At 38.6% G+C, this 25,691-nt stretch overlaps 1 protein-coding gene across 14 annotated transcripts in view; it reads left to right on the top strand.

The window, feature by feature from the left end:
• Nucleotides 1-25,691, top strand: part of KCNG3 (potassium voltage-gated channel modifier subfamily G member 3) — an 85,013-nt gene that overhangs the window by 32,461 nt on the left and 26,861 nt on the right. For 9 of the 14 annotated variants that reach the window (XR_012004443.1, XR_012004444.1, XM_072770375.1 and 6 more), the window contains exons 2-4: nucleotides 12,308-12,381; nucleotides 24,342-24,421; nucleotides 25,161-25,183. Coding sequence is in view for 12 of the 14 variants with exons in the window: in XM_072770375.1 (XP_072626476.1) it covers nucleotides 12,308-12,381; nucleotides 24,342-24,421; nucleotides 25,161-25,183 (177 nt within the window). In the remaining 2 variants the exon portion in view is untranslated. Of the gene's footprint in view, nucleotides 1-12,307; nucleotides 22,418-24,341; nucleotides 24,422-25,160; nucleotides 25,184-25,691 lie in introns of those variants that run through there. The other 5 variants (XM_072770377.1, XM_072770379.1, XM_072770372.1 and 2 more) reach the window with 3 other exon arrangements.

Here is a 25,691-nt window from a genome sequence, read left to right on the forward strand (position 1 = left end):
TTTATTTATGATAGTCACACACAGAGAGAGAGAGAGAGAGGCAGAGACATAGGCAGAGGGAGAAGCAGGCTCCATGCACCGGGAGCCCGACGTGGGATTCGATCCCGGGTCTCCAGGATCGCGCCCTGGGCCAAAGGCAGGCGCCAAACCGCTGCGCCACCCAGGGATCCCCAGGGATCCCTTTTTAAAGAGCTTCTTAAATGTCGCTGCATTCATATGTCTAGTCAAGAACCTGGTTGTTCCTTTGCTAAAGGTTAGTGGTCCCTGTTTACCTATAAAGAGAGAATGTGGATCTGGTGCCTACGTTGCTAAAACAGAGGACAGAGAAATGACAGAGGAGAAACTGTTGTGCAGTTAGGAGGTAGAGCCCCATTTTACTCTGGCCACAGAGAGAACCACACGCTTCTGTCTGCTAAGTGAGGATTGAAAGCGAGGGCAGCCTAGTGCATGTGGTCACAGGGAGAAGAGATCCAGCAGAATTATAGCAGCCCTTTAAAAACTCCAAGTGGGGAGCCTAGGCCTGCATAGCCAATCCTCAACTCCCAATGGTGTTTCTATTTATCACTATCCTTATCCTGCCCGTGTGCTAAAGAAATGGCCACCCAAACACAGGCATAAGTAAACAACAGTAGTATCAAGTGGGGAACATAAAATAACAAGTATACAATGATTACAGCAATAAGGAAATATATAAATCCCAGCCAGGATTCAATGTAACTGTGATGAGTATGTATTATTAATCTGCCATTGATGAGCTGTGGGGCATGAGCAAATGATTTGTCTTTACCTCAGTTTCCTCCATCATAAGTGGTGAAAATAACAAAACCTGTTGTATTTAGTCGTAAGAACTAAATGAATTAATACATATAAATTTAGAGAAAGATGCTTGGCACTTGAGTCGGTACATAATCTGTATTTATTCTCATTATTGATCTAGTTTGGAAGATAAAAAGATATGAATGATACGGATTTTTTTTGAAGGTAATTAAAGTGTACGAGAAAAATCAAGATTTGTTTTTATTTTTATTGTTATTTTTTAAAGATTTTATTTGGGATCCCTGGGTGGCGCAGCGGTTTGGCGCCTGCCTTTGGCCCAGGGCGCGATCCTGGAGACCTGGGATCGAATCCCACATCGGGCTCCCGGTGCATGGAGCCTGCTTCTCCCTCTGCCTGTGTCTCTGCCTCTCTCTCTCTCTCACTGTGTGCCTATCATAAATAAATAAAAAAAAAAATAAAATAAAAAATAAAGATTTTATTTATTTATTCATGAGAGACAGATTGAGAGAGAGAGGCAGAGACATAGGCAGAGGGAGAAGCAGGCTCCATGTAGGGAGCCTGATGGGGACTCCATCCCAGGTCTCCAGGATCACGCCCTGGGCTGAATGTGGCACTAAACCGCTGAGCCACCCGGGCTGCCCAAGATTTGTTTTTAAAATTCTGCTATTTTTCCCATTTAACTTATTGTTATGGAGAAAACTCTTGTAAGGACATAAAAGACACTTTAGGTAAAGTGGTGACATTGATGTGCAGTGTGTTGGAAATTTTTATTACCTATGTATTTTTATACTGTATGTGCCTGATAGAATTGTGGTTGGAAATGCCTTGTACATTTAGGCCTGAAAGCTTAGGGTAGGAAGAATGTGACTTTTCCTTTTGTGGCATTCCTGGGGTTGTGCTGGCTGACTCAAGCTGCTGACAACTCCATCATGGTGATTGCTCTTCTATTTGGGCATGCATTTTACTTTTTCTTAAATTTGTTATTAGAAAAATAATGTATGCACATGGTAAAGCATTTAACAGCACGAAAGGGAATGAAATAAAAAGTGAGTTTCCATTCTGCATCAGGCTCCTAGGCTCTCTCCCTAGGAGTAGCAAGTGGTGTTAACAGTTTCTTGAGTATCCTTCCCAAACATTGTGTGTGCACATTCATACCATTATAACATATTTTGTGTACCGTTCTGCAGCTGTATGTCTGAATGTTTCCCATCAAAATACAGGAATGCACCTTATTCCTTTCCTTGCCTACATAGTATAAGGTAGAGTCATAATGTTGCCGATATCAATTTCATATGATTCAACCTAATAACTTTGGGAAATATTTATATAATCAATCTCCTGTGCATAGACATTTCTGTATCTTTTTTTATCCTTGCCTATTACAAACAGTGGGTCTCACTCTACAGTTCTTGTGTCGATATGAGGGTAAGTGTGTGGGATATATTCTTGCAGTGGATGGCTGGGTCTCCTGTGCAGCATTAAGCTTGATATATCCTAACAATTACTCTTTTAAAAGGTTTTACCAATTTATGCTGCAACCAGCAGTGTATAAGAATATAGGCAGAATTCGTGAAAGAAGAAAGAATGAAAGGCTAGAACATTCATCCTTGCTTTCTCTTTCTACTCAGGAAGGCACTAAACTGAACTTCTTTTAGTGTAAAAGTAGGACCGTGAGCCCAGAGATGGTTTGTAACAGTAATTATAGCCACAATCTGTCCAGTACTTACTGTTATTTTATATTATTTCATTTAATTCTTGCGACCACTTGAGAGATAGGTTCTATTATTATTGTCACCATTTAACCAATGAAGACAATTCAGGAGGAGAGATTAAATATCTTATTCAAAGTTCTGCAGTGAGTTACTAGTTTGATGTGCAAAAGAAGGACATAATATCTTTATTTTGGGTAAAAAATGATCACAGCCTATTATCTTTACACACACACACACACACACACACACATTTGTCTTTAAGGAATTTATATTTCTTCTTTCCCCACCAAGACAATAAAGTTGATTTTTAAAATCCTATTTCAATTTAAAGATAATTTGAAGCTATTATTTACAATAATCGAGACTTGGAAGCCATGTAAGTGTTCATTAACAATGAGTAGTAAAGAAAATGTGGCATATATATTATGGAATATTACTCATCCGCAAATAGAAGGGAATTTGCCATTTGTGACAACATGAATGGACCTTGAGGGCATTTTACTAAGTGCAATAGGTCAGACAAAGAAAGATAAATACTGTATAATCTTACTTATATGTGGAATCTAAAAAGAACCAAACTCATAGGACAGTTTGATGGTTGCCAGAGGAGGAGCTCAGGGGTGGGAGAAATGTGGGTGAAGGTGTCAAAAGATACAAACTTGCAGTTACAAGATCAATAACTCTGTGGGGGTGTAGTGCATTGTGATTATAGTCAACAATATTATATATTTGAAAGTTGCTACTAGAGTAGATCTTAAAGTTCTTATCACAAGAAAAAACATTTGTAACTATGTGAAGTAGTGGATGTTAACTATTGTGGCAGTCATTTCATAGTATATACTATACCAAATAGTTGTGTTGTATATCTAAAACTAATACAATGTTATATATCTATCATATTGCAATAATACTGGAAGAAATAGAAAACAAATTTTAAAGATAATTTAATAGGAAATAGTTATTGGGATTTGAGTTAATATAGCATTTTCTTATGTCATATTCTTTTTCATTTTATTATTATTAAAAAAACTTTTAGAGAAGGAGGGGGGTAGGAAGGCAGAGGAAAGGGAGAATCTTTTTTTTTTAATTTTTTAAGTTTATTTATTTATTTATTTATTTATTTATTTATTTATTTATTTATTTATGATAGTCACAGAGAGAGAGAGAGAGAGAGAGAGGGGCAGAGACACAGGCAGAGGGAGAAGCAGACTCCATGCACTGGGAGCCCGATGTGGGATTTGATCCCGGGTCTCCAGGATCATGCCCTGGGCCAAAGGCAAGCGCTAAACCGCTGCGCCACCCAGGGATCCCCGGAAAGGGAGAATCTTAAGTAGGCTCCAGGCCCAGTATGGAGCCCCACATGGGGCTCCATCTTTGATCCTGAGATCATGACCTAAGCCAAAATCAAGAGTTGGACCCTTAATCGACTGACCTACCCAGGTGCCCTTATGTTACATTCTTATAAATTGTGATATTGTACTTATTTTTAATATAGTATTGTTATAATTACATAAGTGTATATGTGTATAAAATTTATAACATGTTTATAATAACTATTTCAGGTGGTTCTCTGTTCTGTTGTATATTTTTGTAGTTCATTTAGCTTCATCAGGTCAACTATCTAGTAAAAATACTCAGTCTTTGGGTGTTTTTATATTTTTATTTTCCTAATTGTCCCTGTTTCAAATTTGAATCAGGTTCTGCTTGGTGCAAATACCAAGAACAATCAACCTTAAATCCTTTTGAAGTAAAGCAGAATATGTCACTAAGTTAATTAATGACAGTGTCAGTACCATTTTTTTCCCCTTGTGCCAGGATGGCCCAGTGGTCCAAGGCTCTGAATTAAGGCTCCAGTTTCTGATGAGTTTGAATCCCACCACAGCCTTATTATTATTTTTAAATTATTATTCTGATATTTTTAAAAACCTTAAAATTTACCATTTTAACCATTTAAAAATATTTTTAAAGACTTACTTATCTTAGAGAGAGAACATGAGGGAAGGGGCAGAAGGAGAGGGAGAGAGAATTGCAAGCAGACCCTGCGCTGAGCATACAGCCCAACCGAGGGCTGGATCCCAGACCCAGAGATCATGACCGGAGCCACCAAGAGCCTGATGTTCATTGACTGTGACACATAGGTGCCTCCCATTTTAACCATTTTTAAATGTATATTTCAGTAATGTTATAGGAATATTCACATTGTTATGAAATGGATTTCCAGAACATTTTCATCCTGCGAATCTGAAACTCTCTGCCTATTAAACAACTCCTCTTTCTCCTCCCCTGCTAGCCCCTGGTGAATACCATTCTACTTTCTTTTTCTATGAATTTGACTACTTTAGGTTATCTCATAAAAGTGAGATATAAGAGATAAAAGGAAACCATACAGTATTTGTCTTTTTGTGGCTAGATTATTTCACTTAGCATAATATCCTCAAGGTTCATCCATTTTGTAGCATATGACAGATTTCTTTCCTTTGTATTCCTGAATAATACTCCATTGTATGTATATACTACATTTGTTTATCTGTTCATTGTTGATGGACATTCAGATTGCTTCCATTTCTTGGCTATTGTGAATAGTGCTGCTATGAACACAGGTGTGCAAATACTGCTTCCAGACTCTGCTTTCAATTCTTTGGATATGTACCCTGAAGCAAGATTGCTGAATCATATTACTATATGATCAGTTCTATTTTTAATTTTTTGAGGATCCCCCCAATGATATCCTTAGCTGCTGCACCATTTTGTAATCCCACCAGCAATGCCCAAAGGGTCTAATTTTACCATATCCCCACCAACACTTGTCAGTTTTTTTTTTTTAATAGTAGTCATCCTAAAAAAAAAAAAAAAATAGTAGTCATCCTAATGGATGTGAGGATACCCCCTCATGGTTTTGATTTGCATTTCTCAGATGATTAGTGATGTTGAGCATCTTTTCATATGTTTGTTGGCCATCATATATCATTTTTGATAAATGTCTATCAAACCCTTTGCTAATTGTTTGATTGATTTTTTTTGTCGTCGAGTTTTAGGAATTCTTCATATTTCCTGGATGTTGACCCTTTATTATGTCTAATAACTTTGCAAATAACTTCCCCCATTCTGTAGATTGCCTTTTCTTTCGAATGATTTACTTATTTATTTGAGAGAGAGAGAGAGAGTGCACATGTGTGGGGGTGGGGGTGGGATGGGGCACAGGGAGGGGGAGAGAGAAACCCAAGCTGACTCTGTGCTTAGCCCACAGTCCAGTGTGGGGCTTGAGCTCACGATCTTGAGATCAGACCAAAATCAAAGCCAAGAGTGTAGATCAACCAACTGGGCTACCCAGGTACCCCTGTAGATTGCCTTTCTCACTCTGCTTAGAGATTGTGTCCTTTAATGCACAAAAGTGTTTAAGTTTTTCCCCTTTTTCTAAATCTCATTTGTCTGTTTTTGCTTTTGGTGTCTGTGGTTTTGGTGTCATATCCAAGAAATCAGAGCCAAGTCCAATGTTATGAAGTTTTTTCCCTATGTTTTCTTCTAGGAATTTTGTAGTTTGAAGTCTGTAATCCATTTTGAGTTAATTTTTGTATATGGTATAAGAAAAGGATCCAATTGAATTCAACACAATTTTAATGGCATGCTTCCAGTTATCCCTTGAGGTCCCAAAGAACCAAAAGGCTTCTTGTGGCTGTGGAGTGGCCATCGTGGGCCCTTGAATTCTACCAAAGTCATTTACATTGTACTGGACAAACATCTGTTGAGCACTTGCTAAGTGTCTAATGGATCTGGGAAGTGAGAGAAGGCAATAACAAAAATAAGACTTGGAAATTCCTGGGGTGATGTGAACGCTGTATATCTTAATAGGAGTTTAAATGAAAAAAAAAAAAAGGAGTTTAAATGATAGCGGTTATGTCTTTGTCAAAACTCAGTGAATGCACACTTAAGATTTGTATATTTCAGGATCCCTGGGTGGCGCAGCGGTTTGGCGCCTGCCTTTGGCCCAGGGCGCGATCCTGGAGACCCGGGATCGAATCCCACGTCGGGCTCCCGGTGCATGGAGCCTGCTTCTCCCTCTGCCTGTGTCTCTGCCTCTCTCTCTCTGTGACTATCATTAAAAAAAAAAAAAAAAAAAAAAAAATTGTATATTTCATTGCATGTGAAGTTTGCATCAAAAGAAAAAATGAGGGACATCTGGGTGGCTCAGTGGTTGAGCATCTGCCTTCGGCTCAGGTTGTGATCCCAGGGTCTTAGGATCGAGTTCCGCATCAGGCTCCCTGCAAGGAGCCTGCTTCTCCCTCTGTGTATGTCTCTGCCTCACTCTCTGTGTCTCTCCTGAATAAATAAAATCTTAAAAGAGAGAGAAACAAATATTGAACACTAGTTAATGATATGCACTTTGAAGTTTCTAGAGGGAAGTGCACTTTGCTCTTAAAAAAAGACAAATGGGGCACCTGGGTGGCTCAATCCATTAAGCATTGGACTCTTGTTTTCGACTCAGGTCATGATCTCAGGGTGGTGGGATTGAGCCCTGTGTTGGGCTCCACCCCACTCCCTCTCCCCCACAATGCGCATGCGCACTCTTACCCTCTTTCTTTTTCTAAAATAAATAAATAAAATCTTTTTTAAAGAAAGAAAAAGAAAAAAATGAAACAAGTATTGAACTGTAGTTAATGAAATGCACTATGAAGTTTTTAGATGGAAGTGAATTTCCCTCTTCATAAAAAAGATTAATAGATGGGTAGAGACAAAAGAAAATAGATGGGTAGAGAAGTGAATAGGTGATAAACAAGTATATTTAAAATATAAATGAGGGATCTCTGGGTGGCTCAGTGGTTTGGTGCCTGCCTTCAGCCCAGGGCGTGATCCTGGAGTCCCGGGATCAAGTCCCATATCGGGTTCCCTGCATGGAGCCTGCTTCTCCCTCTGCCTGTGTCTCTGCCTCTCTCTCTGTGTGTGTCTCTCAGGAATAAATAAATAAAATCTTAAAAAAAAAATTTAAAATATAAATGAATTTGCTCCATGTTTGAAATTTTTCATAATAAAACGTTGGTGAAAAAAGTTGAGAAGATAGTACACAGAGGTAGACTAGTCTTTACCTCACACAGCGTAGTTAATGGCCTCTTCTGTTTTGTCTAGCATTTGGCTGGGTGGGAGGGCGAGGGGTAGAACTGGTTAGTGCTTAAAGGCACTTGCTCCCTTTTTGGTGCTTCTGTAAAACTCTGAGTCCTTCCTGAATGGGCCTTCTATCCTGAGGGATCAGTTAAGTGACTGCTGGTAGCCAGCAATTGTGGTGGTCCTCCAGTACCTACAGGAAGGAACACGTTTTACACTGTGAATTAACGTAAATTACATGTAACTGAAATGAAAGTTTCATAGGACTATACTTGCACTCTGATATTTTCTATTCAATTTCTGGGGGAAAAAAAGTCAATTTTGATCCACTAATGGGTTAAGAACTGACAGTTTGAAAAATGCTGCTCTATCACATAAACCATGGAGACCAAAAGATTGACATCTATCATTTAACATTCACAGCGAACATTGCCATAAAAATCTTTTGTATTTTCAGAAGTTCCATAGAGCTTCAAAGCCTAAGAGATGTGTGTTTCGGTACACGTGCCACTGCGATCTCTTAGTTGTGTGACCTTGGGAAAGATGTTTAACTTTTTATTTTATTTATTTTATTTTATTTTTTTTTTTTTTAATTTATTTATGATAGGCACACAGTGAGAGAGGGAGAGGGGCAGAGACACAGGCAGAGGGAGAAGCAGGCTCCATGCACCGGGAGCCCGACGTGGGATTCGATCCCGGATCTCCAGGATCGCGCCGTGGACCAAAGGCAGGCGCCAAACCGCTGCGCCACCCCAGGGATCCCAGATGTTTAACTTTTTAGCCTCAGTTCCATCATGTGGAGAATGGGGATATTAGGGGAACTACACACTTCATTCACTTTCCTTTTCTAGAAAAGGATTAAATGAAGTGATGTCTATAAAGTGTTTAGCACAGTGCCCGAGGGAAAGGCTTAGATAAGTGGTAACTATTTTTATTAGCCATTAGTTCATGAGCTTCTGTGTTTGGGCCTCAAAAGAAATCAGAATGGGCTTCTAAGGAATATGGTGTTCTTAGTATCTTCTTTAGGTTTTTTTTCCTGTTTGTTTTTTATAGAAGTAACCTTTGGGAGTACCCGATTGTTGGCTATCGCACTCAGTAAAACAGTACTGTTTTCCAGCAGTTGGTGGTGGTGGCTTTGGCGAGAGTGCCATTTGGAAACATGGGGCGTTTTGGCAGGCTTCATCGTGTTTGTTGTTGGAGACTGCCTTGGCATAGTCCTAGGTGAAGGAGGGATGCCTGGGGTGTCTCACTGATTCATCCCTTTGGCATGGAATTCTAGATAAACTGCATCTGATTTGGGGGGTGGGCAGGAAGAGCCCAGAGGGCCTAATTACAGAGGAGTTTACCTCTTTGAAATTCCCTTACTGAGGGATTATTCTACCATTTGGATTTCCTCCTTTTTAATCTGAACAGCTTTGGCTGCTGGTGGAAATAATTAGAACATTTTCTGATATTTTTGGCACCATTAGAAATTTTGCTCTTCTTAATTTAATAGAATCTTCGAGTTATATTGCTGGGAGAGCCCTTATAAGATCAATGTGAGTCTGCTGCCTGATAGGCCCCTTCAGAGCAGGAGAGTGGCAGGCTTTGGGCATCAGATGCAGCACTCTTGCTCCTATCTGGCCGGGGAAGAGATGCAGTACTCTTGCTGGACAACTGGTGCATTTAACCCACAGCCAATCTAAGAAAATGATGACCATCACTACTGTGTGCTGCTGCAATTGCTTTGTGTGTATATCTTACTGCTTCCTATATTTACCAGTTTATTACCTAGGATGGCAACCAGTTTAAAGATCTCAGCGGCTTAGAACAACAAAGATCTATATGTTGCTCATGTATCCTATCCGATATGAGTCAGGATGGAGAATGTTTCTTTTTCCATACAGACACTCAGAGGCTTGGGTGGATAGCAGCCCCAGCCATCTTGTATCCATTTAGGATACATGTCTTCCAGGTTGCCATGGCAGGGAAGAGAATTAGCCTTCACTCTTAAGTGCTTTCATCCAGAAGCAATAGAGTCATTTTGCTCATGGTTCATTGGTCCAAACTGATCATATGACCCTGCCTCACTGTAGAGAGGGCTGGAAATATGGGGGGACCTATGGACTATTTGATGAGCATTACCAAGGAGAAGTGTTATATGTGGTATTTTATTTGTTAAAACTGTATATTGAAAAAAATGCAGCTTCCTCTTCTCTTAGATCTGCCAAGTTTCTTTACTCTCCCACTTTTCTAAGCCGCCAGGTTCAAAGAGGCCATCATTGCAGCAGCTTTTACTGATGGCCTGGTGGGGACAGGGCAGCTACTGCCAACCACAGGGGAATGCAATCCATGGAGCAGCAGAATATGCAGTAGAGAAACAGTGGGGGAAGCTGTGACTTTATTTGCTGACTTGGTATGGTAGATTGAAAAACACTCCCTACTTTTCCGCAAACATATCAGGTCCTAATCCCTGGAACCGGCAGGTGTTACTTATATGCGGAAGAGTTTTTGCAGATATGATTAAATTAAGGATCTTGAGATGGAGGGTTATCCTGGATTAGCCCAGTGGGCCCTATCATATGTATCCTCACAAGAAGGAAGCAGAGGGATTTGACACCATGACAGAGGAGGAAGAGGCGGAGACTGAAGTGAGATACAGCTACAAGCCAAAGAATGCCCACAGGCCCCAGAAGCTGCAAGAGGCAAGGAGTGGATTCTCCCCTAGAGCCTCTGAAGGGATTGGGTTCCAGTAATGGGGAATGGGGCAAAAGTGAGAATTATCTTCTTATACTCTCTATTTTCATCTTTTAAGTTTAAACCATGTGAATGTATTACCTATTCAATAAATAAGTACAGTTAACCTTTACAGCCCTGCCAGCTCTAGGATAGGTGAACATGGTTCATTTCATTTATTCATTTTCCCGAGTAACTTCCAATGCAACTTGTGATTTGTGGACTGCACATTAATTCTTTTCAAAACGTTGCCTCAAGGCAGGGGCCCCTTGCATCCCACCTACTCCAATTTCTTGTCTCTTCATTGTACTTCTGATGTTTGGGTCTAGATAAGTGGTGGGAAAGAATTATGTGGAGAAAAATGAATGATGGGATAACAATTACAACTTTTAGTTAGAGTTTCAAAATGTAATTCGATTAAAAATACCTCAGAATTGGGATCCCTGGGTGGCGCAGCGGTTAAGCGCCTGCCTTTGGCCCAGGGCGCGATCCTGGAGACCCAGGATCGAATCCCACGTCGGGCTCCCGGTGCATGGAGCCTGCTTCTCCCTCTGCCTGTGTCTCTGCGCCTCTCTCTCTCTCTCTGTGACTATCATAAATAAATAAAAAAAAATTAAAAAAAAAAAAAAAACCTCAGAATTACCTCTCTCTCTGGATCAAGGCTTCTAAAACAGTGTGCTGAGATTTAATTTCCTCAGCCTTGAGGAGTGCAGGCAAGGGCCAGGGTAGCCAGAGCCCCCCAGGCTGGTGTCTTCTACTTCAAGAATACTACCCCTTGCTGCCAGTGTGCTATATAAATATTATTATTTTCAATGCGTGCTGTGATGCGGAAAGGTTGGTAAATACTGCTTTAGGTAAAATGTGGCCTTATATTTTAAAATACATGTTGCATAAAAATAGCTATGGAAAACAAACAAACTAGTTAGGTGTTTGGGAAGAATCTAGAGATTGCTTTGCCCCAGTGTAGGAATCCTCAGCCTTCTTTCCACGGTGACCCTTGTGATAAGGATGGTCATAACCTGGTGCTGTCCTGGTAAGGTCACTGGCACTCCTGCAAGACCAAAAAAAGTAGCTCAACTTCAGTGTTTCCCACATAAGCCTACAGGAAAAGAAAGCCAAGTAACATTTTAGGAAATGCTCTTGAGTTCATTCTTATTTACCAATAAATAATAAATCAGCAAAAACTTGGGTAAGTCCACTCTCTGTAGAAACAAAATCATTCTGACCCATCTCATAACTGGCATCACAGTTGAGAACCACTGTCCTCATAGAATAAGTAACATTTCATGTTGTGGCTAGCTGCATATAAGTAATTTTTTTATTTTTTATTTTTTTTATTTATGATAGTCACAGAGAAAGAGAGAGGCACAGAGACACAGGCAGAGGGAGAAGCAGGCTCCATGCACCGGGAGCCCGATGTGGGATTCGATCCCGGGTCTCCAGGATCGCGCCCTGGGCCAAAGGCAGGCGCCAAACCGCTGCGCCACCCAGGGATCCTCATATAAGTAATTTTAAAACACCAAATAAGAGATCTTTTTTTTTTTTTTTTTTAAAGATTTTAATTACCTATTCATGAGACACACAGAAAGGCAGAGACATAGGCAGAGGCAGAAGCAGGCTCCCCATGGGGAGCCCGACGCGGGACTGGGTCTCAGGACTCCGGGATCACAACCTGAGCTAAAAGGCAGACACTCAACCACTGAGCAACCCAGGTGCCCCAGAGATCAATTTTTTAAAGGATTAGTGACAAGCAAAAAAAAATACTTAGTGGTATTACATGCAGTAATATAAATAGAAACTTTATTAAGATCAATTTTCGTTTGAATTGTATTACTTGTTGCTCTGTTGTGTCCTGGTGGGTCTGATGATGTTGGTAATGCTGTCTGTTCTTTATGTTTTCTGGAAAAAGTAGCTTAAGTAGTTTGTCAGTACTATCTGAAGATATCGAAGAGCTGTTAAAATGCTTAAAAATAAAATGATCAATTCTTCTTTTGTTCTCTTGACAGGATCATTGAAGCTATCTGCATAGGTTGGTTCACTGCAGAGTGCATCGTGAGGTTCATCGTCTCCAAAAACAAGTGTGAGTTTGTCAAGAGACCCCTGAACATCATTGATTTACTGGCAATCACACCGTATTACATCTCCGTGTTAATGACAGTATTTACGGGCGAGAACTCTCAACTCCAGAGGGCTGGAGTCACCTTGAGGGTGCTTAGAATGATGAGGATTTTTTGGGTGATTAAACTTGCCCGTCACTTCATTGGTCTCCAGACACTTGGTTTGACTCTCAAACGATGTTACCGAGAGATGGTTATGTTACTCGTCTTCATTTGTGTTGCCATGGCAATCTTTAGTGCACTTTCCCAGCTTCTTGAACATGGGTTGGACCTGGAAACATCCAACAAGGACTTCGCCAGCATCCCTGCTGCCTGCTGGTGGGTGATTATCTCTATGACTACAGTTGGCTATGGAGATATGTATCCTATCACCATGCCTGGAAGAATTCTTGGAGGAGTTTGTGTTGTCAGTGGGATTGTTCTATTGGCATTACCTATCACTTTTATCTACCATAGCTTTGTGCAGTGTTATCATGAGCTCAAGTTTAGATCAGCCAGATATAGTAGAAGCCTCTCTGCTGAGTTCTTAAATTAACGCATTGCAAATCGATTCTTGCATACACTTCATTTGATAGAAAGAATTGATGCTACTTCCTATTCATCATGCGTTTCTTGCTGGGTGAGCACTGCAGTGGTACTGTCATCATGTTGGTAGGGTAAAAATTATCCTTCCCAGCTGAAGGGATAAAAAAATTTATTTATAATGGAGTAAATAGGATTGAGGCTTCAAAGGAAAAGTAATAACTCCTAGAATAAATTTTAGCATCTTATTTTATTTAGGCTTGTCTCCGCCTTGAACAATTACACTTTCTGTGTTTGTTTTAAAGTATATTATTTGAACATTTTGAAACTGAAAGGTACTATTTTCCAAATGTTTTTCCATTTTATGAATTCAGAAGAAGCTTGGAAGTTGCAGTGTTTTTTGTTGGAGAGTAACATTTTCATTTCTAAATGTTTTATAATCTCTCATATCAATGTCAGAAGTATCCTGGAAACATATGTCACATGCAGGAACTGTTTAACAAATACTTTAAGAATTTGGCCAAATTTTAAACTGTATAATGGAGCTAGATGCAAGCAAGGGTAGTATTTGAACAACTTTTCAGCATATTTCTCAATTCCCTGATTTATTTTTGTTTCAATTATTCACCTTAGCATATACAGCTTCATGGAAACTTGAGCATGTTTCCTTTTTTCCATTTTGGATTTCTTTTATCTATTTACTGAAATGACTCAACAGGGTATTTCAGAACAAGGAGAGCTTTTATTGTGTAGCATTTTATTGGAGTTCATTTTACTTGAATCCACTGCTGTTACTAGGTGATAATTGTCCTAACATTCAGATGTCCAAACAAGAATATTTCCAACATAAAAACGATAATAGAAAGTTTGATACTACAACCCATATTTATCTTCTTCTCTTAATTTTTTTCCGTGGGTTTAATAAGACTTTCTGGTTGAAAGGATGTTTGTGTAGCCTTTTTATACCAAAGTCATACTTAGATGTTGTCACTGGATTATCATAAAAAGAGAAATTAAATATTTCCTTACTCTTGGTTGCTATGTAGCTAAGCCAATTTTTAAGCCAGCTAAAAACAATGAATACATAATTATTTGATCTGAGTTTCACCATTTTGAATTGTAGCTACACCAAAACTTTTGTACAATTTTGAACAATATGCCACATTAATATGGGTAGATTATTAGGACTAGAAAATATAAAACTGATGACTATTTAATGCTAAGTTTTAGCAGTATGAATTAAGATTTTGCTTTGTTAACCAGTTGCCATAAAGAGGTCAATATATAAACAGAAAAATTAAAGTCATAGATTCACAAATACTTTAACGTTGTACACTATAGTTTATGGGAGTGGAGAAGGCGGGTGGAGAGGGAATAGGACCTGGATGTATTTATCAAAGAATAGAAATGTTCATTAGAAGAGTATTAGCCATCATCTAGTTCGGACCTCAATTAGTACAGGTAGTATAAGTATGTCTGTGGAGGACTTCGGGCCGAAACCTGGATATCTAGAAATCTACCTACCTAGTACAGCAGCTTACTATTATTTTTTAAAGATTTATGTAGTTTAGAAAAAGATTTATGTATTTATTCGAGAGAGAAAGAGAGCGCGTGCACACGTGTGCATGAGTGGGTGGGGGAGGGGCCAAAGGAGAGGGAGAGAGAGAGAGAGAATCTTAAGCAGACTCTGAGCTGAGCCTGGAGCCTCTCACAACCTGAGCCCTGATCAGGACCTGAGCTGAAACCAAGAGTCAGAAGCTTAATGGACTCAGCTATCCAGGTGCCCACCCAGCAGCTTATTCTTAACACATGTCTGGGGTTTGAGAAAAAGGCTCGAGAAACCATACTTTTTTGCCATTGCCATTGCAATAATAGCAAGACTGTCCCTTTTCCTTAAATTCTGAATTTATGTAATATTTTGGCCATTAAAAGAATCTCACCTATCTTTTTTACTCCTGCACACCAGTATGCTACTTATATACTCAAAATAAATTGTTATTTATTGTATATTTATTGTATTTTACTATATTTGAAATAAATGGCATGGATTTATTTTTTCCTACCTGTTTTGTTTAAGGCTTTGTGATTCATGCAAATAAGATGCAGATGTTAGCATCCCCATATTATTAATAAAAATATGATAACCATCCATTCTGCTGGCATTGGGAAGGCTTCATGGGAATATGTCTTATGTCCCCAAATAGTTTCTAACTATCTTGAGGGCTGAGATCCACTTTTCTTGCACACACCTTCATATCTGTGACAATATCTGTGACATATTTGGGCACAGGCTATTGTTGACTGATTCAGGAGAAGAAATTTCTGTGTGAAGAGGCAAGGAGAAGCACACAGCCAAATGTGTACCTGTGGAGCTACGCACGTGAACACACACACAGACTTTGAGGCTGCCCTTAATAACAAGAAATCTCTCATTGGTGATGCCAGACTAAGGACTTCTAATGACTAATTCTAATGACAGCTCAGCTACCCATTTACTAAGAATGATGGTGAGAGATAGTTTATTCATGAGCTAAAAAAATACATCGTGGATGTTGTCATTTTCTAGGAACAGAGGCATTTTTCTTACAACTTTCCCTGAATCTGCCTGCCTTGAAGAAATCACTTGGTAGGACTTTTTTTTTTTTTTTTTTTTTGGACGTTAGGGGGAGAGAAAACGAGCAGAGGAGAGGCAGAGGGAGAGAGAGAATCTTAAGCAGGCTCCACACCCAGCACGGAGTCCAACACAGGGCTCAATCTCATGACCCTGAGATCATGACCTGAGCCAAAATAAAAAATTGGATACTTGAAAGACTGAGACACCCAGGCATCCCTAGACTTCTTTAGTTATGCTTTTAGACATTTCTCATAACTCCACCTTCATGGCACAAATACTTTTCATTAGGATCTATATGAGTTCTAGTAAATCATTAGGATGCACAGTGAGGAAAGAGGATGGCCAAACATTTGTTGATTTTACCACATGTGAGATTGTGACTTAATCTTACATATAATTTGCCTTGTATCCTCTAAAATGGTATTTTTTCAGATTAAAGATACAAATTACAGAATACATTTTTAAAAAGATTTTATTTATTTATTCATGAGAGAGGCAGAGACACAGGCAGGGGGAGAAGCAGGCCCCATGCAGGGAGCCTGCTGTGGGACTCGATCTCGGGACCCCAGGACCACACCCTGGGCCAAAGGCAGGCACTAAACTGCTGAGCCAACCAGAGATTCCCACAGAATACATTTAAAAGTAAACATACTCTTAACATTCAAGGCCTTATTTATCCTTTTCTTTTATGGCTCTGTTGTTATCATAGGTTGCTAGTTGAAACTCGCATTTGCATTTGCATTTGCTTTGCTCTTGGGTTTCGCAGTTACTTATAACCACATATTTGTGAATTCTTACTTTCTTAAAAATGTAGAAATATATTCTTTCACAGTGGCTGTCAGTGAGTCAAAGTAACATTCTATTTTTAAATTTTTTGTCCAGATGTCTTGCCTGGGTCTCCTGTGACCTGGGAGGTGGGAAAGATGGGGTTATTATATTACATTGGATATTGGTGTTGGATTGGATTGGTGTTGGATAAAAGGTTGGATTACCTTTTATGGTTTGATATTTTCTAAAAGCAACTTATTTCTCCTCTTTGCTATAGAAATGGAAAAAAAACAAAAACAAAAACAAAAACCTGAAACCTCCTAGTTATGCTTCACTATTAAGCTTCTATAACTCCAAACTTAACATATAGCTTCACAAAATATTTCCAGAGCTCTCTGATCCTACATAAGATCATACATTCACTTATAGTATGCAATATACAATCCAAACAAATGTGTAAATATTTCATAGGGTCATAGTAAATTAGAACTAAATGGCCCTGGAAACCACTGGGCTATTGTGCCCCCTTCCTTTGCCCTTTATCTTATCCATATGTCAGCAGCTAGGGAAGTATGCTCCCAGTGGCTTGTAATTTAGCTATCATCCTGATTTGCCTGGGACTTTCTTTGTTTTAGCACTGAAAACACGGGAAATCCCTTCATCTTAGGTGAACTCGGACAGTTGGTCTGCTGTAGTGTCAGGTCAGGCCCCAGAAACCTGGTTTCCAGACTTTTAGTTCAATAGTCTTTGATGTACTTCTGTTTTATTTTATAACATCAGAAAGTGTGAAGGATTTATTTCTAAATATTTTCTTTGGGGTTTATGGAGCCCTTCTTATATAGGTCAAATAAAGAGCAAATATTCCTTTTAGATACCCTGGTTGTCAGGAAGGATGGCTTGGGACCAGTGTATAGGGAACTCATATTTCAGTAAAGTTTTTAAATTGCTGAACTTACAGTTGTATACCCATTCACATGTATACAAATAAGTGTAATTCATAGTTATCATTGCATTATTTAGAGGTACAGATTAGGAAGTGCCATAGCTGAATAAGAAGTAACATAGGTTGACACTTTTGTGGAATGTTTGTTTTTGTCTTTTTTTAAGTAAGCGTTAAGCCCAGTGTAGGGCTTGATCTCATGACGCTGAGATCAAGAGCTGCATGCTCCACTGACTGAACCAGCCAGGTGCCGCTTTCGTGGAATGTTTTGTGAAAGTTCCATTTTGGTCAGGGAAGGCTACCTACACTTCTCTGTTTATTCAGCATGCTTTTTCATGTGGTGTTTTACTTCCTGCTTTTCCAGACCCATCTATACTCAGAGAACTGGGCCTATCAGCTCTGTCTCATGCTGCGGAACCTTCCAGAGACTTACGAAGGAAATGTTATCTGCCAGTGTGATTGTATGATTGTATTGTCCTGTTCTGTGATTAACTTTTTTTTTTTTTCTTTTAGCAATTCCCCTCTTAGACCTAAATTTCCATATTTTTCCATTTTATCAGACATTCCCAATAAGTAGTTAAACTCTGGACAATTAGTGTAAGCTTGTCAGTTGATTGATTGGTTAGTGACTGGAACTTGATAACCTACATTTATGCTATAACTTAATTTTAGGTAGCTTTGATAAGAATCATTTGATTTAACACTATACCAAGTTTAGTGAAAGTATAATTTACATTTAGTGGATGAAAGTCTGCGGGAGTAAATATTTGGATTTCACCTACCGGACCTAAGTAATGGTATGTCACTTATACCTGAAGAAGTGATACTGTTTTATTTATGCAGCATTGTATTATAACTGAAATTAGAAGTTCACATACTTTTGTTTTAGGTAGTCTTTCCTCTTCTTAGACTTTAATTATTTCATTTGTTTTGAAATAATCCTATAATTCTGCCCATGACAGAGCAGAGGCCACATACATACAGAGTATGTACTGTTATAAAGTATTTTGTTTTTAAAGAAAAGACACATAAATATTGACAGGTATATTTGCTGTATTTAATATACAGTGATTTGGTCAACTTGCTTATTTCTTTTTAACTGTTTGCTACAAGCTTGATCTTGCAGCTCTGATGGAATTCCATGCTTTCCTTTTCCACAGTACAGAGGGGAGGAGAATTTCACGTTTTTAGGGTAGAGTAGTATTTGAGTTATAAATCCTGAATTCTGGGGACACTTGGGTGGCTCAGTGGTTGAGCGTCTGCCTTTGGCTGAGGTCATGATCCTGGGATTACAGTATCAAGTCCTATATCAGGTTCACCACAAGGAGCCTGCTTCTCCCTCTGCCCATTGTCTCTGCCTCTCTCTCTCTCTCTCTCTCTCTCTCTCTGTCTCTCATGAATAAATAAATAAAATCTTAAAAAAAAAAATCCGGAGCTCAGGTACAAGAGGGTGTTTGTGTGTGTGTGTGTGTGTGTGTGTGTGTGTGGCCATAGCTGTTCATATGTTTATTTTGTCTTATTATTTTATCCATAGCCAATCTTTTATATGAAACACTTGGAGATAAAAATGCAAAATCATGAAACAGATATAAGGCTTAGCTTCCAGATTCAAGTGAAAGGCTGTTTTTTTTTCGTAGGACAGAATTGGAAAGTTTGCTTGAAGGTAAACTGCCTAACTTCTTATCTTTAATTTTTATTCAGGTTTTCTTATCATCTGGAAGGTTTTGAAATAAATAGTATAAATCATAGTTGTAAGTTAGAATAATGGGTCATGGACTTCTTCTTGATAAGATTTGTTTTATAATAATTTAAGGGAAATCCCTTTTAGGAACTCTTCCAGTGAACTTAGTTTTTAAAAGATCAGATGGAAGTTGAACAACATATGTACATTTGCATCTTTTTCTTCTTTGTTTTGTTTATGTCTTTCTTAAATACATTCTTTTAAATGTATGCACCTTTATGTGCTTCAGAGCAAGGCAGAGATAGGAGCACTACAGCATGCAAGAAATCATTAGATGCATTCCACTTTTTGTAATAAATAGGTTTCCAATCATTTGTATGGGAAGAAAGTCGGTAAATTTCATCATATTTTATGTGCACAGTAATGGAGGTGTACAGGTACCCACCTAGGAAACCCTGTTATTTAACCCGCGAATCAACCTTCTTTTGTATAATTGTCCCCTAATATATATGTTACTTAGATTTGATTTTTCATATGTCTTGAGAAGGGCGTGCCTGCACAGAGTCAGAATCAGATCAACTTATGAAAAGCTACCATATGTGAAATCAGGTTTGAGGAATCCTGAAAATAGTTGACTCAAGAATGAGGATTTTTATTAACTAATGAAATATGAGGTGGTCCTAACAGCATATTTTAAAAATTGAGATGTGATTCACATAGCATAAAATTGATCATTTCAAAGTGTACGATTCTGTGATTTTAATATATTCACAAAGCTGGGCAGCCCGGGTGGCTCAGCGGTTTAGGGCTGCCTTCAGCCCAGGGCCTGATCCTGGAGACCCAGGATCGAGTCCCGTGTCAGGCTCACTGCATAGAGCCTGCTTCTCTCTCTGCCTGTGTCTCTGCCTCTTTCTCTTCTCCCTCATGACTAAATTAAAAACAAAAACAAAGCCACGCAACCATCACTACACTCTAACTCCAGAGCATTTTCATGTACCCCGTACTTGTTAGTGGTCACTCCCCATTCCACCTCCTCACCTATCCCTTGGTAATTGCTAATCTACTTTCTGTCTTTAGAGTTTTGCCTTTTCTGAACATTTCACATAAATGGAAATGTCGCCTTTTGTGTCTGGCTTCTTTCCCTTAACGTAATGTTTTCAAGGTTTATCCATGTTGTAGCATGAATCAATACTTCAGTCATTTGTTGTTGAATAATACTCTGTTCTGTGGATATATCACATTTTGTTCAACTGTTTCTTTGTTGATGAATATTTGGGTTGTTTACACTTTGGGGATGAAATGGACAATGCTGCTGTGAACATTCGTGTACAAGTCACTCCCTTGCATATAAGCCTAAGAATGGAATTACTGGATGGTAATGGTGACACTATCTATAACTTTTTGAAGAATAGCTACATTGTTTTCCAGAGCCGCTGAACCATTAAACATCCCTACTAGCAATGCATGAGGGTTTCAGCAGTTTCTCCACATCCTCCCCAATGCTTATTTTTTATATATTTTTTTAATAATTGCCATCCTAATGGGTTTGAAGTATTTCGTTGTGACTTTTTAAAAAGTAATCTCTACACACAAGTGGGGCTAGAGCCAACAACCCCAAGGTCAAGAGTCAGATGTTCTACTGACTAGGCCAGCCAGGCGCCCCTCATTGTGATTTTGGTTTGCATTTCCTTAATGACTGATGATATTGAGTGTATTTTCATGTGCTTCTTGATTCTTTATATATCCTTTGGGACAAATGTCTATTCAAATAATTTTCCTGTTTAAAAAAATGTGTTGTCTTTTTATTGTTGAATTATAAAACGTATTTATGTATTCTGGATACCAGATTTTTTTTTAAGATTTTATTTATTTATTCATGAGAGATAACAGAGAGAGAGGCAGAGACACAGGCAGAGGGAGCAGCAGGCTCCATGCAGGGAGCCCGATGTGGAACTCTTCCTGGCCGATCACTCCCTGAGCTGAAAGCCGATGCTCAACCACTGGGCCACCCAGGCGCTCAACTGCTGGGCCACCCAGGCATCCCTGGATACCAGATCTTTAACAGATACTTGATTTGCAAATATTTTCTCTGAGTTTGAGGGTCATCTTTTACTTTCTTAGTAGTATCATGTGTGGCACATAAGTTTTAATTTTTGATGTAGTCCCTATCTTTTCTTTTGTCTCTTGTGCTTTTAGTGTTGTATCTAGGAAACTCAAGGTCATGAAGATTTACTCCTATGTTTCCTTCTAAAAATTTTATAGTAATAGGTCTTACTTTCAGGTGTCTGATCCATTTTGAGCTAATTTTTGTATATGATATAAGATAGGGGTCCAACTTCACTTTCTTGGAGGCAGTATCCAGTGTCCTCTACCATTTGTTGAAGAGACTGTTTTTCCCCCATTGAGTGGTATTGGCATAATTGTCAAAAATCAGATTACCATAGAAGTATGGGATTATTTATGGATGCTCACTTCTCTTCTATTGATCTATATATCTGTTATGCCAGAACTACAGAGAAGACTTAGTAGTAAGTTTAGAGATCGGGAAGTGTGAGTTCTTCTTTCACAAGATTGTTTTGGCTTTCATGGATCCCTTGCATTTCCATGTGAATTTAGTATTAGCTTGTCCATTTCTGCAAAAAAGACAGTTGGAATTTTGATAGGGATTGCATTGAATTTTTATTGAGAACGTAGATCAATTAGGATAGTACTGCCATCCTAGCAATATTGAATCTTCTGATCCATGAATTCAGTTATGTCTTTCCATTTACTGAAGTTTTTAATATTTTCCAGTGTTCTATAATTTCTAGTGTAGAAGTTTGTACTTCTTTGGTTTAATTTATTCTTAGGCATTTATTATTTTTGATGCTATTGTTAATTGCTTTCTTAATTTCACTTTCAGATTATTCCTTACTGGTGTGTAGAAACAACTTATTTTTGTATATTGATCTTGCATCCTGGAACCTTGCTGAACTTAACAGCTCTAATAGTTTTTTGAAGATTCTTTATAGTTTTCTACATGTAAGGTCATATCATCTGCCAAGAGAGATAATTCTACTTCTTTCTTCCTTTTATTTCTTTGTCTTACTGAATTACCCCAGCTAGAGCTTCTAGTATATTGTTAAATAGATGTGAGAGTGGACATCCTTGTCTAATTCCTGATCTTAGTGGGAAAACTTTCAGTCTTTCACCATTGAGAAAGTTTCATTTTATTTCTAGTTTGTTCAGTGCTTTTATCTTGAAAGTGTTTGGATTCTAGAAGTGTATTTTAATGAAGAGATGGGAAATTTTTGTTGTGACTTGAGCTTATTTCAGGAAATAAATTTTGTTGAAGCAAGTTTCTAAATCTATACAAGATAACTAATCAGGTTGAAGCCATAGTAGTGCTTGTTGGTGGCGGTTTTTATGGTTCATCAATTGATGTACATTTAATGGTTTCTAAGACTATTAAACTGATTCTCTTCATTAACTCGAGTTAATTTGAGTTTGTGTTCATTTGCCTAAAGATACAGAGATACATAGATACAAGAAAGATAATGTGTTTCTGTTGGTTGGTTGGTTGTTGTTTTTTAAGATTTATTTATTTATTTTGGGGAGAGAGAGCACGTGCGCGCACTCGTGTGTGTGTGTGTGTGTGTGTGTGCGCGCGCGCGCGTGTGTGCAGAGGAGAGGGAGAGAGAGAATCCTAAGCAGGCTTTGTGCCCTGTGTGGAGCCGAGTGCAGGGGCTCACAACCCTGAGACCATGACCTGAGATAAAATCAAGGGTCAGATGCTTAACGGACTGATGCACGCAGGCACCCCTGTTAGTTGGGGTTTTACCTGACCTTGCACTTCTCATCCTCAGATAGTATAGGAATACTGGCAGGATACCCGGGAGTGTATAGAGGCTGGCTACATCTTCATGAACAGTCCATGTTAGAGCTGTTGGATGCAGTTCTCTTCTTCTGCCTGTCTTGGGGATACCTTGGTAGAAAGCTCAAGAAGCAGGAGCCTGTCTGCATTTCCTGGAACTGGGTTTCTGCCTCTTTCCATAGTACTTACAGGAAGGGCAAGAATCACGGAATTACTAGGAGGGGTAAGGAGTCATCTCCAAAACAAGACTTGATAATTAATTAAACTTTGGCAATGCTGTAGGAAAAGTTGTTTTTTTAAATCCTTTGTGTGCACATAGTAGTAGTGTTTGCCTAACAAGTATCCATGCTGTGCTCAGCCCTGTGGGGTACACAGAAATGACTGGCAGCTCTCTTCACCCTGGCAGATGCCCTTTGAAAAATACCTCCTGTGCAGAAGATCCATTCTTTGGTTTAACCTGATGGTCCTTTACCCAAATGCTAAGCCTCAATTTTTATTTTTATTTTTTTAAAGATTTACTTATTTTAGAGAGATAGTACATGATGTGAGAGAGCAAGCACGGGGTGGCACAGTGGGAGAAGGAAAGCGAAATGTTAGCAGACTCTGCTCTGAGCACTGAGCCTGACCTGGGGCTTGATCCCACTACCTTGAGATCATGACCCAAGCTGAACCCAGGAGTTGGATGCTTATGTGACTGTGCCACCCAGGGGCCCTGCTAAGCCCAGTTTTTTTTTAATGTAATCCCTCACCATGAATATAATCATTCTAAAATTCCTCAAGGAAATTATGTCAGTAAAATAATTGGAGAAAAGTTCAATATTATCTGTAAACAACACATCCCCAAATGGTTTGGAAGATTACTTACAAGGTCATGATTTTCAGTCTGACTAACTTTTAATGGATAGAACTCCACTGGCCTTTTTTTTTTTTTTTAAATGAGTAATATTGCTATAGTATTTGACTGCATACTTACAGTTCTCTAATTTTGTACATATACCCCAAAGGCCTTTGGTTAATAGCTACATTTTTAATAAATCTCATGAGTATGCTGGATGAATGTAAATATTCTTTGGAGCAAATGTGGGTATCAAACTTAGTGGAGTTATGATGCCAGATTTTGGGCAAGCTACTTTTATAATGTTACATATTTACTAAAAATAATTAGGAAAAAAAAGTTTCAAAGAGAGGCATACTTTGCTACAAATGTACTCAGTACTATTCATAATAAACATTTTTTTAAAGATTTTATTTATTTATGAGAGACGGGGGCGGGTGGGGCAGAGACACAGGCAGAGGGAGAAACAGGCTCCTTGCAGGGAGCCCGATGCGGGACTTGATCCCACGGTTTTTTAAATTTATTTCAGTAATCTCTACATCCAATGTGGGGCTTAAACTCACAACTCTCAGATCAAGAGTCACATGCTCTTCTGATTGAGCCAGCCAGGGGCTCCTCTAAATTTTGGGTATTATTTGTCTTTTTTGTTATTATTATCCATTCAGTTCTATGGTCTAATTATTTTTATTTTTATCTTTATTTTTTTTAAGTAGGGTCCACGGCCAGTGTGGAGCCCAACACAGGGCTTGAACTCACAACTCTGAGATCAAGACCTGAGCTGACATCAAGAGTAAGACACTCAGCCAACTGAGCCACCCAGGCACCCCTATATAGTCTAATTTTTTGAACCCCTTTTTGTTTCCCTTATTTTGATCTAATTCAGAAATTTAATAAGCAATTCCTGTTGAACTTCCCCTTAGAACAATATTTTTCTAAAGTAACTGATTAAATTATTAGGTGAAAATAATTAGAATTTTTTTCTCTTAATATCACCAGAAGCTCGGTGAAGGAAACAAGTGCAGGAAAAAATTTACCCTGTAATTAATTTGCTTTTATATTTAGGCACAATAAATACTATCTATTTGCATTTTAAGGAAAATATTTTTAGTGCGAGTATGGTCAGTAATCAGATTTCTTCACTGAATGTCATTGCATCAAACTGTTTAATAATTAAAAACACGTAGAAACTTTACATTTTTTTTTTTTATCTATTTATGATAGTCACAGAGAGAGAGAGAGAGAGGCAGAGACACAGACAGAGGGAGAAGCAGGCTCCATGCACTGGGAGCCTGATGTGGGATTCGATCCCGGGTCTCCAGGATCGCGCCCTGGGCCAAAGGCAGGCGCCAAACCGCTGCGCCACCCAGGGATCCCTACATTTTTGAACAGGCAGAAATCTGGGGTACATTTTCTCCCACTTTATGTAATATTCATCGCTTTTCACTTTTAGGTCCCCAGACAGATGGCTTACATGTTAATCTATTGAACAGCCTTTGACTTAGATATGTGTTATCTTTCATTTTATATAGCCATTGACTGGAAATATCCAAAGGTAAATCTGTTATGACATTTCTAACTTGAAAATAAAGAATATATCTACTTTTGTAAAGTCACAGAATGTAGATTTTTAAATATTATACATAGCAAGTTACAGATTATATTCTAATTAAATTACTTAAGAAAAAGTGTGTATATACGTATATATATGTCTGTTTTGCACTAAAAAGTACCTTATACATTCAACCATTTTTACATCACCGTGGTTCAGTTTTATGTTAAAAAATTATAGGAAAAGTTTTTATTTGATGTATTTTAAAATTTGCTTTTTGTCTAAGTTTGATTTTGCTAAGTTCTCACTTCGGCAGCACATATACTAAAATTGATTTTGCTCACTAAGCTTGTCTCACATGCTACACGAGACCAAGTCCTCCCTTCAGTTCAGAATAGCTTAAATTTTGGTGCACATATTTGCTATTTTCAGAAACCAAGTTGAAGTAGCCTTATATCAAAGGTAAAGCCTTATGTGGAGAGCCTTATTGCAAAGATTTTAAGAGTATTTA

Source organism: Canis lupus, chromosome 12 (genome assembly GCF_048164855.1).
Source record: "Canis lupus baileyi chromosome 12, mCanLup2.hap1, whole genome shotgun sequence".
Lineage (NCBI taxonomy): Eukaryota > Metazoa > Chordata > Mammalia > Carnivora > Canidae > Canis > Canis lupus.